This window comes from Epinephelus lanceolatus, chromosome 20 (assembly GCF_041903045.1).
Source record: "Epinephelus lanceolatus isolate andai-2023 chromosome 20, ASM4190304v1, whole genome shotgun sequence".
NCBI lineage: Eukaryota > Metazoa > Chordata > Actinopteri > Perciformes > Serranidae > Epinephelus > Epinephelus lanceolatus.
The window spans coordinates 26,621,805-26,640,419 of record NC_135753.1 but is presented as its reverse complement, the minus strand read 5'-3'; the positions used below and the strand labels follow the sequence as shown (position 1 = coordinate 26,640,419).

At 40.6% G+C, this 18,615-nt stretch overlaps 1 protein-coding gene across 4 annotated transcripts; it reads right to left on the bottom strand.

Moving 5' to 3' along the window:
* Positions 1-379: 379 nt before the first annotated feature.
* On the bottom strand, positions 380-17,751 carry nup58 (nucleoporin 58). 4 transcript variants are annotated; one of them, XM_033638644.2, is made up of 14 exons: positions 17,328-17,751; positions 16,597-16,766; positions 16,467-16,499; positions 16,108-16,377; positions 15,599-15,767; positions 15,411-15,476; positions 14,847-15,021; positions 14,346-14,425; positions 12,905-13,023; positions 12,717-12,799; positions 12,176-12,377; positions 5,747-5,830; positions 2,421-2,519; positions 380-2,046 (listed from the first exon to the last, which is right to left on the bottom strand). In XM_033638644.2, exons 1-14 carry the CDS (start codon positions 17,405-17,407, stop codon positions 1,880-1,882), a joined length of 1,797 nt encoding a protein of 598 aa, XP_033494535.1. In that variant the 5' UTR covers positions 17,408-17,751; the 3' UTR covers positions 380-1,879. The 4 variants fall into 4 exon arrangements, with proteins under 4 accessions (XP_033494535.1, XP_033494536.1, XP_033494537.1 ...); XM_033638645.2 differs by having other exon boundaries at positions 16,642-16,766; XM_033638646.2 differs by lacking the exon at positions 5,747-5,830.
* Between the last annotated feature and the right edge of the window lie 864 nt (positions 17,752-18,615).

Below are 18,615 nucleotides of genomic sequence, written 5' to 3'. Positions count from 1 at the left end.
GTTATTTAAAAAAAATAAAAAATAAAAGGTTTGCAGTCTGTTTATGAAAACTGTTTTAATTTGGTCTCCACAGTTCCTACTTGGTGCATGTCTACAAACTGTATGATGGTCTGTTGTGAGGTGAACTGAAAGAAAATGCAGTGTTCTTACTCAATTAACCCGTACTGTGCCGTGGGCCTCATGCAGTGTATTTTAAAAAAGCCGCAGGCCAGACTTTAGACATGCCCAGGCTAGGACAATGAAGAGTCTGTTGTGAACAGTAGCATGAAAGTGGTAAAAACTAGTGCAGCCATGAATGTGTCTTAATTTTCAGACTAAAGTTAGAACACTCCCAAATCAAATGACGCACATACGGACAAACACATGAGGAGAGACGTCATTCTGTGTCAGTACACACATTTATTGAAGTGATGCCACAGACAGGCATACATCATGTTGGAGATTTTATTATTAAACAGCTTCTTGAAAATACAGGTTTACACATACACTGTGATTAGAAAATAATCGTACAGTTACCAGTATTTGGTAACTGCACTGACATGGACTTTTTTTTTTTAAAAAAAAAAAAAGCAGAATATTGCCCCAATCACACCTGACACTCAAAATAAGTCAGCGACTATGATGGACAAGAGAGACAAATTCATACTTGTGCAATAAGCACACATGCACATTCACACAATCACTGTCAGGTCAGATACACTGGCAAGTGCAAATTTATTATAGCACATGTATAAGTTGCGTAGGTAGAATCTGCTCGTGAAGTCCCTTTCAGATTCCACTTACATTTAACGGGAGCAATGTGAAACAAACAGCACAGTGTTTCTGCTCCCGAGTTCTTACAATGGGGCAAACTAAATAAGTCTAAAAAGTAATTATTAAACAATGATAAGGATGGACTCTAGCAAAAACAACACAGGTTATGTGGACTAGATGATGGACTATCCCATGGTGCTAGTCCCATTTTTACCCCTCCCGAGTTTCATCTTCCTCTCTGCTTGATATAAAAATAAAACTGTGCTTCCCCCAAAAACCCACCCTGGACACTCTCATGTGCCTATAAAACTATCTAAGATCAGATAACACTCCTCGCTGACACCTCCAGGCAGGGACTACACTGTTCAGACCAACTGTTGCCTCCTAAGCTCCTTTCCCTTATCTCACCACTCCCTGGACGAGACTTGAGCCAAGTCATCATTTGAGAGGCGTTCGAGTGCAGCTGGGCGACTGTGCACCACAATGGTGCCGACTGCACTCTCCACCTCAGAGCACAAAAACACATCGATCGTGTACAATATTCAGACGAAAGCAATTCCTCACAGATAAGTGAACGATTTGTTATTGACCCAGCTCTGTCCCTGGCTGGCATTCCCAAAAGCATTGTAGCGCTACGGATTATAGTGTGCAGGCAGCATTTTGAGTCAATGCAAGCAACTCATGTTTAACATTATCCAAACATCACTTTTAACCTTCCCATACACTCCCATGTCTACTGCATTGATTAGGAGTTCCCAAGTATTAATAAGGCCAAAATTATGTTAAGTGTTATTTTAAGCTGACAGGCAATATTAGTGGAAATATAGGAGGCAATTTGGAATCAATTAATTTCATCAAATCAGTGTAAGACAGTAAAAATACAGACCAATGTATGATAGAAAGATAATGCTTGTCTGCCAATGTTGTATATGCCTCCATGTGATTTTAAATGGATGATCCTTTGTTGCTGTGCTACAGTGGGTTCAATCCAAGCCCCAATGAGTTTCTTATGTAGTTCAATAATGATTATCATAGCACTTATATGCTTTTGGGAGACCAGGCCTTACCCACTACAAACCCCAAGCCGGTCAGCTGGTCAGTCACAGGGCTCTGTTTCTCCTCTCTTCTATCTCTTGCCCCTTTTATTACCAGCAGGGGGTTTCTTGAGCTGGAGAAGGGGCGCCGTGCCAAAGCTTGCCGCAGCTGGGTTAGACACGCCAAATGTCAGGCCGGCTGAGGGGTTGAGGCCGGGGTTACTGAAGTTAAAGCCTGAGCTGCTGCTGCTACCGAAACCTGGAAAAGCAAGAGACAGGGGACGCAGGACAAGAAAAGGAAGAGGAAATGTTAGAAAAAACAAAAGTAATGGAGCAAATAAAGGATAAAAATAAAGGATGTCCATATGAAACACAGATTCCAGCATTTGCTATGTTGTGAGGAGATTTTGTCCACCTGGTGTAAAACCCCATATCCCAAAATGTGCTGGCCAAACCGCCAGCACGCTTGCGTAAAAAGTCTTACAAGACTATACAAGGATAATGTTGTCAACAAAGCCTTCTTACAGCAGAGAGGAAACTATCTGCACATTGCTCTGAGGAGCTTGACAATATGTATACAGGAGGTTTGTCCAGCTGCCTCTGATGACATATGCTCAGTATGTATGGATGTACCTGCACTCAGACTGCCTCCTGTGGGCTTACTGGCGGATGAGAAGGCAAAAGAAGACCCCCCAGTTCCCACCCCACCAAATCCTGGCCCACCACCAAAACCTGTGGGAGAGAGTGACATGGAAGTCAGTTTGGGCTCAGCACACAGCCTACACTAGGAAGTAATACATGGAGCAGAGGCTCAGGGGTACACACAGGCAGACACTGGCAAACATATATAGGTCACTCTGTGTCAAATAAGATAGACCTACAGTATAACCTTATGTATATGCTATTTGAGACCAAAAAACAAGTTCTGTAAAGTATATTTGGATGAATTTTGAGAATTGTATAATCGTTTTGCCACTGGGAGTGTTGTCATTTTCACCCCCGTTTAAAAAAAGTCTTTGGGCATGGTCACTAGGTGAGTAATGATCCATCGATCTGGATCAACATATTGATTCAATGATCAACCATCCAGTATCATCCATACAAAGTGAAAACATTGATCTATATCGTCATCTTTAGGATATGCTTTTTTCAGCTCAGTAATAAATGTTAAGGTTCACTGATATGTCATTTCTTTCTTGCTAGTCACCCATTATCAGCCCAAGCATTTTTACATTGCATAAGTTAGCTTAGCGGCTAGCAGACTTTCCTCCATTCATAACTTAATTAATTAGATGTTTTATTTACACTTCTTCTTACTCACCGTTGGTTTAAGTCACTGTATCTCCTGACAGAACAGCTTGGTTAAACTCCAGCCTACATGCACATTTTTTCAGCTCAACCTTGTTGAATCAGAGCAGCTAATCTTGCTGTAGTGGGAAGGCATTGTTTATGAACGGCATCTGTTGACCCTCTTTTTTCTCTGAAATCCAAATTATATCCACACTGTTGATTTATTCCCAAGTAAAAAACATTATCCTCATGGTCTTTTTCTTGACTGCCTACCATCTGCCTGCTGTTGTTTGATGGTGACGCAGACTTTCAAAATAAAAGCATATCCTCAAGATGACAATATAGATCGATGTTTTCACTTTGCATCGACGATACAGGAATGTTGATCACTGAATCGATATCTTAATCGGATCGATGGATCGTTACACCCCTGCTAACTTATCCCATGTGCTGTGTAACGTGCGTTTGTGGAGTCAGTTTAAAGTAAGTTTGCGGATATTCTCATTTATCCAGGTCAATTCCATTCTGGCAACAATTAAATCGTAGGCAACTGGACTTTGATTTTGTCTAGAAGACGTTTCGCCTCTTATCCAAGCGGCTTCATCAGTTCTCAACGCATCAGTCTGACTAGTCCTCACAAGTCGGACAAACAGTGGAGTAAGACTCAGGTTTTTAACCTCTGTGGAGGTGTACACCCACCACCCTCATAAGACAATACTTCGTTAGTGGAGTTTCACTGGACCATTGTTTGGGTCAGGTGAGTCACACTAGTGAACGACGGTCGTTAGGAGTGGGTGGGGCCACTGGTGAGCAACAGTCGTTAGGCATGATGTGTGGTTACCAGTGAACGACTGTCGTTGTGTTTCTTTGAGCCACTTGAGGTTAGTTTCGGGCAGTCTTTGTTGTTCAATCTCTTAAGTACAGCAGCAAGGGCCGCATTGTAAATGGGGGATAGGTGGTGTCTCAGGCCACCTCCCCTGGTAAGTATTGTCTTATGAGGGTGGTGGGTGTACACCTCCACAGATGTTAAAAACCTGAGTCTTACTCCACTGTTTGTCAGACTAGTGAGGACTTGTCAGACTGATGCGTTGAGAACTGATAAAGTCGCTTGGATAAGAGGCGAAACGTCTTCTAGACAAAATCAAAGTCCAGTTGCCTACGATTTAATTGTTGCCAGAAAGTTTAAAGTAAACTTCACTGCACTTAAGCGGTTACAGTTATTTACATTATTTATGTGTTGTTTTTATCTTTTATAGCCAGAAGCAAAAAGAAAGGGATGGCAGCTTCTTCTGAAGTTAACTGTAGTAAATGGGCAGATGATATCATCTCATATCGACCGCAGGCCCCAAATCACATCAAAATCGTATCGTGGCAGACTTTGTAATATTGACAAATATCGTATCGTTGTCCAAAAAATCAATATGATATTGTATCTTGATGTAACTGGTGATTTACACAACTAAAAGGCAAGTGTGACATCAAAATCAGCAAATATGCACCTCTTTTTCATTTCAATTCACTGTGAATGAAGAGAAGAGAAGTGGCAGGTCCACATCGCCATTTTGACATTTCAAAAAGGCATCGAATTGCAACCCTGGTTTGTGGTACTTGCCATATATCAGATTCTGTTTATGTGAGAGCCCCTGAAATTTGGGGCAACATCAATCAAATACTGTGTTTTTGCTAAAGTGTGGAAACATCGATATGTGCATAGCTTGGAGGACTCTCTCTTTTTTACGTTTTCAAGGGCCAGTAATGAAAAAAATGACATCTGCTTGTGCCTTTCAATCATTTGGATTTGGTGTATATTGTGTATATTGTTTTGTCTGTGCTCCTACCAAATGTCAAGGCCGTCTGGGTAATATTTCTCAAGACACTGAAAAAATGACTTCCTACAGAAGACATTTTTTAAGGGTGTTGAAACTAGAGGGGGGAAAAACATATTACAGAATTATTTTTTTTTTCTATCAAATAGCACATCCATAAAGTCTGAGTAAATATCTAGAATGTACACAAAGCCTCTGATTTGACATGGAATGACCCATATGTAAAACTAATGCCATAACCTAATCAACAGAGGACACTACGCAGAGCTGAACTTCTGACTGAGGCTGCAGAACAAGTAAGAAGTCACAGTGCACTGCACGGCAAAGCAAAGGCCAAGGGGAGGAAAAAAACAACACGAAAAGAGTTTACCAAACACACCAACTACAGGAGAACACACCAACCTGTTGTGCGTTCAGACCACTTAATCCCACACTGCCAAATCGCTTTTAACTGGCTGTTGTGGCCAAGTGGATTTGCCAGTTTACATCCAAAGGTAGAACATGACTAGTGAATTCCTTTGGCCACATTTCTCCTCATTAAGGACCAAAAACTGTAAAGGTACAGAGACCTGTGGCAAGTGTTGCTCAGTTTTCTCGTGGTGTGAACGCACTTGACCTCTTGCGCAGGGAAGAACAGAAAATAAAAATCACTGCCAAGCTTAAACTGCACCACTCTCTCTCAGACACATACACACGGCCTACTGCTGCTTTCATACAGGGGAACACAAAAACCTCAAAGAAAAAGGCTGCTGAGCAAAAGCTAGGAGGCATTAGCGAAAACAGTAAGGGAAGGGCAAAACTAAAGGGAATATTCAATTTTTTAAAAAAAGGCAGAGGTAATACCTCCAAGGGTAGAAGAGCCCAAGCTAGTGCCCACTGCCGAGGCAAAGGGGTTTCCAAACCCTGCCCCCAAGGGTGCCTGGGTCCCTATGGCAGAGAGAGAGCATACGCTTTACTCCTCTGAATGCATTTGATGTGTGTGAGGTAAATTACGTTCATTGTACATGTGCATTCACTCTGACAGGGACACATTATATATGTTGTGACCTGCACTACTGCCACATAAAACGGACTCTGTCTCATCAAAAAGCTTAAAATTGCAGGTTTTTAATAACCTGGTTTTTACAGTTTTTGAATGCATCCGTAAAAACAGAGTGTATGCAACAGATTGTGTAACACTGTGGTGTGTTTGTAGGGACATCACAACATTGCAGCAGTTCTGTAACTTCTCTATACAACCCTCACATGGTGCTTTAAAGATACAACACTACAGTTTAACTGCAGGATCAGAAGATGCACAGTGTTTTTACAACTGCAACACACTAATATATGTGCTATTGTACTTTATAAATATTCTTAGAGAAGGTTTGGAGTTCTTGTTGTTGACAAACTGTGGCAAAAAATGCTGCTAGTTCTTTCACTCAGAAACTTGTCCTTTTTTTCCTCTATGCATTTTTTTATGTATTCAAATTTTGTAAGGCGTCCAATTAGTCTGCACGGCTACATCATCTTCAGTCGAAAAAGAAACAAGGACAAACGTTTCTTTGTTTAGAAATGGATTTATTTTCAATTTAATATGCAATTCCACTTACATAAAACACAAACAAACAGTTTCGAACAGAATTGATTGTTAATTGCTAACTGCTACTGCATTTGACAAGTTTCCAAATTTTCAAGATTTCTGAGAGTGAATGAACTAGCATACGCCAAAAAGGAAAAAAATGCATCATCACACAATTATTGAATATAGCTTAAAAGGCACACCATATTATATATTAAATATACTGTATCAACAGGCATTGGTTATATAAGTTTGAACACATTCATCTACAAGTAAAAGCACTCGAGATTTTAGATAAGAAAATGTGAATTTGGCATCTACGGCTGCCTCTCAGTGTAAACTGGTCAAAATAAAGGAAACTCAGTGATATGTTACAGTTTGCCTGTGGAAGTCAGTGTGGTCAAGTTTCGGGCCATTCATCCTACAGGGATTGAATGACCTTCGCGATTTGTGTTTGAACACTTTTCACCAGTGTGTTCTTGGACATAGTAACAGCCAGATTCTAAAAACAAAAGCTGCACCTTGGATTAATTCACATATGATTACAGGCTACAAACACTTTTCTCGTTTGGATGAAGTCTGACTTAGCTGAGGCGACAGGTTAACATACTGTAAGAGATTCAGTCTTGTTATCAAATGTATAGCTTGTCAAAGATCACAAACACCCCCTAAAACACAACCTGTAATGCGGAATTTATACTTTTGCGTCGACATGTAGCCTACACCATGACCTACGCCGTAGCCTGACGTGCACCTCCCTAGAAATGTTAACTATGTGTTGCAGCGACGCAGACCTCCTGTCTATTTCTGTAAGCTGAAACCATTTCCCTCAGTTTAAGTTTTTATTCACTTTTATTTCACAGATAAGAGACAATAAATTGTGAAAACAATAAAGCCTCCACAAAAATAGCATTTTAAGTCTCTTGTGTAATCTATCCTTCAGGGATTCATACTTCATAAGAGCAGAGGAAATCTCCACTTGTCGCTAGGCTAATATATACAATGTAAAATGCCATAGGCTTGTGCTAATAACGTTAGCATGTTACATCTGTTTGAAAAACGTGTTTACTATGAGACAGTTATTTTGTCGATGAACCTTGTGAGTTGTGGTCGAGCCAAATTATGTACCTTTACCTTTGTGAAATGGTTTTATATGAGAAGAGGAAACAATCGCTAGCTGCTAGGCTAATTTATACAATGTAAAATGCCATAGGCTTGTGCTAATGACATTAGCATGTTCTATGTGTGGGGAAAATGTGTCCGGATTAACACTTAACACATTAAGTGTTTGGCTGTGAATGCTGCGAGTTATAGTGAAGCCAATTTGTGTACTTGTGTTTGAAAGTGTCTCTATTAAGCCATGTTTAATGTGTTTTTGGTGTGTTATGTATCAACTAAACTTCACAGCACTTCACAGAAACCCTGCTGCCAACTAGTGTGTTGGAGGTGTAACTGCAGGGTGACACAGACACACCACTGCACAAGTATAAATTCTCACAACGGTGATGCACGTAGGCTACGGCGCAGGGTCTGCCGCACAACTATAAATCCCGCTTAATAGTAGTACCTCCTAGAAGCCACACACAGAAAAAAGCCACTACAAAAAAAGCATAATGTGAGAAGGAAAAAGGAAATGATGAAGACAACAACATTCAAAACAGTCTGTGACAGCCAACAACTCAAAACACCAGACTCTCTGATTTTTGACTAATCGGGCCCAAGTGAGGGAACTGCTGTGCTGAAGATGAACATCACAGAAAAAGTAAGATACCATATACACAATTCTGAATCATTAATGAGTTTCAGAGTAACTCACGTTAAGTTGAGCACTGTCGGCATGTTGTGGTGTGGAGCAATAATGTGCCAGCCACCCCAAAAAATAAAAATTCACATTTTAATTCCTTCACTCAAAAATAAAAAAGAGGTAAGTGGGATCACCCCTGCTGTTGGCATTCAAGAAAATACAGCAGTCAGCATTTGCATACATATCACTGACAGATATTGAGGAGACACCCAACATACAGGAATAAGGTGGCTAAATATCCACTCTCACCTTCTAGGTCCAAACAGCTTTGACAGACCAATAATTATGACATAATTTAATAGCCATTATTTTGCCTGTAGAGATGTGGAAGACAATATTTTGAAGTGTAAGCTAAATTACACAAAAATTCTGGACAACTTGGGAATCTGGATAAAAGACAAAGATGTCCAGCTCTTCCTAAAACTGCATCTCAATCCTTCAAAAAAATTTAGAGTTGTGTAGCAGAGGACTGGAATGTCCAAAGCAGCGGTTTCTTTCCTAACACGCAGCAGCTCCTTTAAGAATCAATTAGGTTCACCGAGCACCACTGTGACTAGCAGCAATATACAGGAGAGTGCTGGAGAGTGAACTGACCGGTTTATATCAGAACACATCACATAGTGTCACTTTCCTCACTCAAGTGCCAAAAAATGCTATGCTCTCACAGGTATCTCAATCAATATGACTCAATATCAAGCAAGACTGTCTTTTTATCACTCAATAAAGAGACGTCTGACCACACTGATCTGTCTGTTTCGTTTGGCACCCATGTGTGTTACTGGTACTGAAGGACCAGCGTGAGCAGCAAAAACTTTATTCTCCTCTGAACTTCCGAACAAGCTTGACTCAATCAATGAAATCAAACAAACGGGAAAGTCGACTTTCCACACAAGTTTTGGCAAACATCGATTCGACATCGAACCACTAACCTTGAATAAAATACCTGAAATTACAACTTGTTAACAGCACTTTTTCTCTACATTTACATTGAACTGAAGTTAAAGTGAAAATGATCCAGCCCTGTAACACTGACAGTAGCCCTTAGGTGAAAGAGTTGAAATCAAGTAACAGTGGTATGGCTGCATACAACCAAACCAATCAAATGCAGTGTTTAACAGTGAATTAATGCAGACTATTTTTGCCATATTCTAAATGAACCTTCGACACAAGTGACCGGCTTTTTTCACAACACTTGATTGTATACAAACACACTGAGCACACCGATTCGTTCATGTAGGCCAGAAATAAGTGACAAAGACCGCGGCTATTTCAGAAGGTCACCAGCTTATCTCCACTTTAAGACAGAGCGAGTGCGGTAATGGAAAGACAATATCTTAGTTTAAATTACAGTTCAGGTAATTAAATAGTTTATAGTTTCAGTCCTGAGTCTTTTGGCACCTTTCACCTTACACCCACCGAGGCACAAATCTGAACAAGCTTTTGGCCTACACAATAAATCACCGCACCGACAAATACACGGGTCAAAGAAGAACCTGCCTGAAAGTAAGCGCCACCAGCTGTTTGTTAGTGTTGGAAGTGCTGTGATACTGGCCGACTGCCACTATGCCATTCCAATTTCAGACTTAGTTACACACATAAACAAAAAATAAAATTAAAATAAATAGGTAAATAAATACTGACGAGACCAAAAAACACTTGTAATTAGGCTTGTGAATAATCACTATTTGGCAATAGGGATGGGAAATTTGCTAAATATTATCACTAGCATTAAAAAAAAAAAAACACACACACACACACAAAAAAAACGCAATCTTGTAACCTAGTACCCAACTGTGGGGTTTACACACTAGCAAAGCGATGAGTTAGTTACAGCTCAGTGCAGCTTTTTAGACTGCTAGCACACCCACATCACACAGGATTACAATAAACAAATGATCAAACAAAAATGATCGGAAAGTTTTGACTGTATATGAAATAAAAAATGGAGCAAAACACACAAAAAATCTTAAGCAGGCACCGAGGGAGTGCGCATGTCTACCACACAAGTGGATTTTGCCTACTGTTGTAATGGGGCTTGTTTGTGAAGGCCTTTTAAGTGGGGTAAGTAACGGATCGGTAAAATATTCCCATCCCTACTTGACGCTTATTCATAGTAGCTTCTGCGCATATTAAGAGATCAAAGGTATGTAAAAGTCCAAATATTAGCACACTGAAATATGAGACACATTCACTGTCCAGGTAACAATTAATGATTTGTGGATCTGATACAGTCTGAGCAGATTTGTTTTTTTGTAAAAAGGAGGCAGCAGAAATTCGCAAATGAAACTCGAGCTGAAGTTTCCATTACTCGCCATGTGAGATATTTTTAAACCATGCTGCCTTTGCAACCCCATCCAATTAAAATATTGCTTTTAAACGTTTGAATTACATCTTTACTGCGAGGAAAAAAAGGACAGCAGGAGCATGCTAATATAAACAGTAGCTTAGTTTGTTCATAGTAAGTGAGTGCCCTGATATGCCAGTAAAATGGCCTACAAACCAAAGCCTACAAAAAAGGCTGAACATTTGTTTAACACCTCTGAGATGTGACTACAACCATGATGGACACTACTCTTAACATAGTTGTAAAATGTTTGATAAAAGTGAATTTGTGTGCCACATATTGAGTGCTGGCGTGAGTGAAACTATATGACCTGCTTGATTAGGTTTTATAGCTTTAGTGTACGGGTTTACGGGCGTAAATTTTGGGATACATGTCACCCAGCCCTACAAAGTTTCAAATTCGCCAACACCTCTGACGCCAAACTGTGAGTTAGCAGTACGTGTAATAAAAAGATCAGTCTTCACCTGTCTGCTTATGCTGGATATTAATACTGTGTAGAATAAATGTTACAAATATATTTGTTTTTACTGGCAGAATATGGAAAGAATTCATTGTGGTGTGACAGTAAACACTTAAGGAATATATCTTACTTTTATCAATAAATTTGGACCTTTTTTTCAAATACAACATGATGTCAGCCTTTAGATTGAGTATGTTGAGTATAGTTACTACAAAATGTGGGCCTTGGCCTAAACTGGTAAGACCCTGAACAAGAGAAGCTGCATGCTTCACTGAACGACAATAATACAATCTTCCTATAAATTCTGTTCTTATAAATGTTAGCTAATGCCATTTGGCGTCTGATCAATCGGAGCTTCCCTACATCGAAGACAGTCAAACTGAAGAGAGTAGGAGCTACATTATAATAAATTAAACACCAACCTGTCACTCAGACACAATCTTAAAAACAAAACGACAGACGTCTGAATGCCTACTCGTTCTGAGAATATGCTAAGTATATATAAATCACACAGCAAGTGTCTAATGCGTCTAACCCCATCACGAAACAACCTTCATCGAGTGAGCTCACTTCCAAGAACCCACTGAACAAGTCCTGACTCAAAATTTAGAAGCTAATTGTAACTTCAAAATTCAAGTGAGTAAAATTGATGGACTTTCTCTCGCATTATATCATGTCTTCAATAATGTCTGCCTCATGTACCTGCTCTAACATCCCACCCAATTAGAGAGGACACAGAGAGAATTAGGTGACGTGAGTTATTATATCCTTGGTATTACTGAAAGTGTTTGTATGAGATGGTAAGGCAGCACAAAGGTTTCCTGTCGGAGCTTAGCAACAGATTTCTCTTATCTCTGCCTGTCTCCCTCGTTCTTTAGTCAAAGTACAGACACAATAGCTTGGCACCAGCTAAGGCTTTTCTTTTATTTTTATTATTTCCGATAATTCTCTCTGTCCCCCCTTTTGACCTTTCCACTCCCACAATTGCCTCACTTTAAAAACACAATTATCCTGTCCTCTCCAAAAACATGTGTCTCTCCTCTACCTCCTTTATTACATGGTGAGAAAAAGGAGAACTTTCTAGAACTTGTAGGCAGTCAGACCTGGAGTTGGCTGCTGTTGCTGGGTCAACGTGGCTGCCATGGCAACCGCTGCAGCGTTGGGCACACTGGAAAACGGGGCGGGTCCGGTCGTGACTCGCGGCGTATTCTGCCACTTCCTGTTCGACGCCCGTTTGGACTCAAAGACGTCTGTAGAGTCTTCCAGGAAGGCCCGGCGGTAGGAGAGGTACTGGTGCTTCAAAATCTGTCATGTCAGACATTAACAAAAGGGATAGAACAAAATAGGACAGAAAGAAAAGGAATTTACATGTTATTCGCACATTTTAATTACAATTTATTTTGTATCTTGACAATGTGTTTAACATAATTCTGAGGCATTTTATCTGGTCTGCTTGTACATGCTGCTGTGAGAACTCGAACCATCTCTAGGCAATTATACAACTTTGTAACACAATTAGTCCTTCATTCAGACCAAAGCAAACGAACTCTAGGTCTGAAAGCACCCTTAGACATCATTAAACACATTTTCAAAACAATCAAAGTTGATATTAATTTTCAGCAAAGCGGGAGGAAAAGACCTGACCTTGACATTCTCATGGACAGACTGGAGCTGGGCAGCCTGCGCAACAAACGTCTGGTACAACTTCTGCATGGCCATGGTCAGGTCTGGAAACAAGAACATACACATCATAATCCTAGTGCACATTTAAGGTGAGTTAATGAAAAGATGACGGGTTGTGTTAAAAGTCAGACATTTCTTCTTCCTCTTACCCTGAGGAGTGATGTGGGAGCCACTGCTCTGCGTCGTCAGGTGGTTCTCCAGTTCTTCTATCTGCTGTCGGTACTGCTGCAGCTGCACCTCAAACTGCTCTACCAGGCTACGGAAATAACTACACACAGAAAAATTACACATATTTTTACCTTTGTCAGATTCATGAAGTGATAAAAGCTGATTTATACAACAGTTAGTTCCGGCCCTGCAATCTGATTGGTCGAGAGACAGTAAAACCGTGATGATATTGGAGTACAACATCACGGTTATTTCACTGTGCATGTATCATTCCGCCTCACAGCTGACTGCAATCAACAATCAAATCAAAACTGACGGTTAGTGTCAGTTAGGTCAGCAGTTGCGTTGCAGGCTGATTAATTCATCCACTGTCAAACAGCCAAAAATATGGATTTATTTCCTAAAATAAGTTTTGAATTGAACTATGAATGGTCATCAGAGGAAGATGAGGGAGAGGAGAAGTTGAATCCATCTGAGCACACATCCAGGTTTGTCAGTCGAATATATGAAATGTGCCTTTAACATGATGTATACTGTGCCGCTTAACAGCAACATCATCAAGCAGCGCTTGTTAAGATTTGTCTGTTGAGAGCGCACCCAAACGCTGGTCGGACTACACCTATGTGCTCCCGCTTTCCTTTATGTCTCTCAACACAACAGTAATGGTTGTAAATACGTGTGGCAACTATTGTGTTCATGTGTGGAATTGTAGTAGCCGTACAACCGGGCTTGGTAAGGTTGGAGTGTTTTAAGTGGACGTAAAAATAAACAACGAGCATTTGTGAAATCCCACACGTGTGTGAAAGTGAGTTTCTGCCTGTCCTCTAACTCCAAAGAGCTACACGGACCCAAAACCATTACACAGTGTTTTATCAGCGGAGCTCAATAACTTGGAGAAAAGCAACATACTGTCAGATCAGAAGGCAGAGTAGGCTGTGCCTGTGAAGTGACAGTCCACCATACAGTCACCAGAGACTTATTTCACCGGCTGCACAATTAATGGAAACGTGCAGATAAATGTGTATAAAGAGTAAGTGCCTGGCGCACCATGTCTGCGTTACATAGCAACGGTGACAGTGGAGTCCTGAGGGAACTATTTTTGTTGGCGGAAGACAAATAAAATGCTTAAATTATCTATTTTGTCCTCATTTTTCAACATTTCTTAATCAGCCTTGCTTATTTAACTGTTGAACTGTTGAGGCCTGCGGCCTCGTGCCTACGACCAAATCACAGCCGTGACGATATCACAGTACAACATCACTCCCTCACGTGTGATATTGCTTAAATGTAGAAAACAACTCAGAGACTAGTGACAACGGCTACATTGGCTCAACAGGTCAGGAAGCTGCCACTACTGCAGTCTGAACATCCGCACATCCCCTTTTGATTTACTTCAGGGCTGCTATCCCGTAGCTCACTTACTCTGATGGAGCTGTGTTCTCATGCTGAAGTCCAGGGGGAGTCTTTTGTGTACGCAGTGCTATGTCAGCATTTTTCAGCTCCTTGAGAACAGAGGAAAAGAGGAGAGTAAAAACACACATCAGAGGATGCCATCTCTTTCTTGGCGAGCATTTTCCACTTTCTCAGCTCACGAGGTGTGAGTAGCAGATACAGTCAACAACCTTGACAACTAAGCTCCTGTCGTTTCAAGTCCCATTTGCTAGAGCCAGATTGATCTATAGCTTTACATTAAAAAAAGCTCCACTTATCCATCTTAATATAGAATGAGATTAAAAGTAGTGTCTCCACTGAAAAGACCAACTGTCGTGTACTTCCTCACTGGATTTGAGAAAGTCGTGTTTATTCTGATGTATGCTCATATTGACAATGAATCTATCACTGTATAAGATTTGTGCATCAAGACTAAAGAGACTTGCATTAACATATAACTTCTCACTCTAAGGCTTGTGTGTGCAGATGTACCTGTGCTGTCTCCAGCTTTAGCTTGTCGATGGCGAGAGCTTGGCGCTGCAGCCCGCTGGCACTGACCGAGAGAAGCTGTTTGAGGCTCTTGATGTCATCCTGGACTTTAGAAATAGCCTTTGATGACATCCTACTGATGTCCTCTTGAACCTGTTTCTGGTCTTTAACAAATTTTCTATGAAACAGAGACAGAAATAAAGTTATTCAATGAAACAAAATACTTTCCAGCAATAAATCATGAGTGCACTAGTACCAGGATGAGTGTTGGATTCTGAATTTTACATATTATAATTTTACACCAAATTTGATTGCTTTTGGAGTACACAGCCACCTTTGACCTCAATTTATAGCTTTATGACTCCATGATCTATCTAGCCATGTTCACAACACACAGCCCAATTAAGTGACTTCCCCTTTGGAACAATAAGGCCACTGATGAAACTGGTTAGCATTTGCATCTTTAAACAAATAACACAATTCTACTGAGCAATGTGCCCAGGCTTATGACCCAATAGTCACTGGATCTAATCCTGTGACAATATATGCACACACAACAGCACTTACTGGAAATTCTCGACATCCTGACAAATAACTGGGGGCAGGTTCTCATCTTTCAAAGCTTTACTGTCCCTGAGGGAGAGAAAGAGAGTGTTTTTCATCATTACAGCAAAATGAATATGGCATTTCTGGACCGTTCTAGCATTTCAAAATAGTAAAAAAAACCATAATGTGTGTTGTTCAACGGGACTTACTGTGCAGTGGCTCCAGATGATGTGTCGCTCTTGCTCTCAGAGGAAGTGCTGAAGTCGACACCGCCCAGGCCGATACTGGGGGCAGGTGCCGCTGATGTTGCTGTGGAGGTAGCTAAAAGAGAACCCAACGTTAACCCGCCTCCGCCTCCAAGAGTGGTCTGACCCAAACCTGCAACACCAAGTAAACATAGAAGTTAGAATGTTAGACTGTGCAACAATGTGCAGATAGAGAACTCCACTGTAGTATAACAATTTAAAACATTGATGTTCTCAATGAAATCAGAAGTAAGCACTATGCAAAGGTCACCACTACATTGCTTACCCACTGACCAAAAACTACAAAACCCCGACGTTATCATCAGTTTATCTATGCCAACATTACTTTTTATTGCCTTTATACACAAATCTTGCTTTATATAAATAATATAGCAACATTTTGCTGTAATACTGAGCTCTCAGTACAGTGTCAGCACATGCACACAAGCTCAGGTTGTATGTTTGCATCTCACCTGTAGACAAAGTGTTGGAGAAGCAACTTGCACCCAGTGATGGGCCTGTTGAGGCAGCTGTGGTGGCTGTTGAGCTACCAAGACCGAGGGTGAAGCCTGCTGCTGCAGGCTGCTGTGGAGCTGTGGACGTCAGGACAGAGCCAAATGATAACCCTGCAGGGGCTGATGAGGAGGTGGAAGCTGTGGTGAGGGAAAAGGGTGTTGCTGAGGCGGTGGGCTTATTGAAGGCCAAGCTGAATCCAGTGGACGCAGCTGTAGAAGCTGGGGCACCTAGGCGAAAACAGAAATCAAACTTATAAGCTGTTGTCATTAACCTTCCAACAGTTTACTTTGAAAATATACCAGAAACACAAACATACCTAATGTAAGGCCTGTAGTGGGTGCAGCAGCGCCTGAGGGAGAACAACATCACAACATGAGACAAGATGTATAGCTGCAGCTGGTAGACATGTTAATTACAATAGTTTCTGTAACTGTGTGACATATTACTTGAGGCAGGTGTGTTAAAAGAGAATCCTGTAGTAGGTTTCTGACCAAAAAGACTGCCTCCTAAACCGAGAGACGGGGTGGTGCTGGTGGTGGCGGCGGCAGCAGGGGTTGCAGCTGCTGTGCCTAGAGCAGTCCCGATAGAGAAGCCACCAGTGTTGGCTGCAGGCGCACTGATGGGACAAGAAGCAGTAAATTCAGTCACATGTAATCACAGTTCCTCCATGATACCAGAGTCAAGTAGCAAGATGGGAAGTGAGGGATAATCTGTCATTGTCACAGAAATGCAAACTGGTTTTTGTTAATAGAACTTAGTTAAAATACTCCATAGGGAGATGTCAGTTTCAAGGACATGCACTCCCACTTTTACCTAACACATCTTACTTTTAACATGTACACCAAGAACTATAGATTATCAGGAAAACCTGCAGTCTGCAAACCTGGTGATCAAAGTGAAAGCTATGATACGTCAGTTTCTAGTTTCAATTTGCTTATCAGAACAAGCCACAAGCACTCAGCGGACACAACAGAACTTTGAACTTTGATAACGTAACATTACACCATATAACAATTCCCCATTTCATATGAATTTTTGCTTTTCACAAAAGTATGTACCTTTAACAATAACGTGCAAATCTCAGACGTTACTACAAAAGTCATGCAAGTTACCTGATAACGTGTGGCTATGCTAACGTTAGCAAGGTTTGCTATTTGAAATATATTGTTAACGTTACCTGGCTGCGCCCCCAAATGAGAATCCCCCACCGGTGCTGGTGGCTCCAAGAGTCCCTGATCCAAAGTTAAAGCCGGACATTTTGTCTCAAGAGGCACACATTTAATACCAACTGGCGACTGGACTCAAGCCACTCATGAAGACAGTCAGCCCAGCATCTTAGCTAACACGCTAGTTAGCTTTGAAAGATGCCCGCGTGAGGGCCAAGTCCGCGGTCTTGCCGTTACTCAAAAGCAAAGAAAAAGCCGTTTTTTTCCGAATAACGGTTAATGATAAGTCCGTCTTGTTTTGTTTTAGCACCCCTTACTTTTAGATATTGTTAAAGCTGACAAATATCACGCGGTGACTTCTCGCATGGTGCTACTTTTCTTATTCCCCGCCTGGTATTTCCCGACTGCGATTGCATTTCGGGTAATCGCTGTATGAACTATGTTTCCCGTCGTCCCTATCGCTGTTTTTTTTGCATCGCGTGACGCCTCACACATGCGCAAGGTGCCAGCTGTACTGCTGGCGGACGTTTACTCCGGCCTCGCTTTCAAAATAAAAGACGCCACTTACAGAATGCAAGATAACGGTTGATGCATGGGTCAGGCAACATTTATGTATTTGCAGAGTATTCAAACACTGTCTACACAATGGTGTTTCACTTACACACTCTTTTTTTTGTGTTTTGCCTCATATAACCTTTTGCATTATATCCATCATTGCTCCATTTCATTTTTTGGAATGATTTCTATATTTTTATTTCATTGGTTTTACCTTTCTTTGTCATTTCTCTCTCTGTTGTGTTTCAAGCTACATACAAAATAATACTGCATAAATATATCATGATTTACATTGCTGTATCTTAATGTCATTACAATTAATTGATGACACTGGCCAATTTCATTCTCTTATGACTCTGTTTCTTGCTATATGTACCCCCATGCAATTTGTTGGGCATTTGTCTGATTATTAATATATTAATACAATCATATATATATATATATATATATATAATTTTTATGCTTTTACTTTCTATTTATGCCTCGTGCTCGTGTCGTTAAAAATCCCTCTTGATTTTATGATTTATAGTTTTACAATATAATTTTCAGAATCACTTCTATTTTATGTTTATTCTGTCTATTTTCATGTGAAGCACTCAGGGCTAATAATGCCCTTATTGTAAAGCACTTTGTGCTGCATTTCTTGTATAAAAGGTGCTATATAAATAACTTTTATTATTATTATTAATAATAATAACATACCGTAAATGTTTGTATTTGAATTTTGTACAATAAATTAAATAC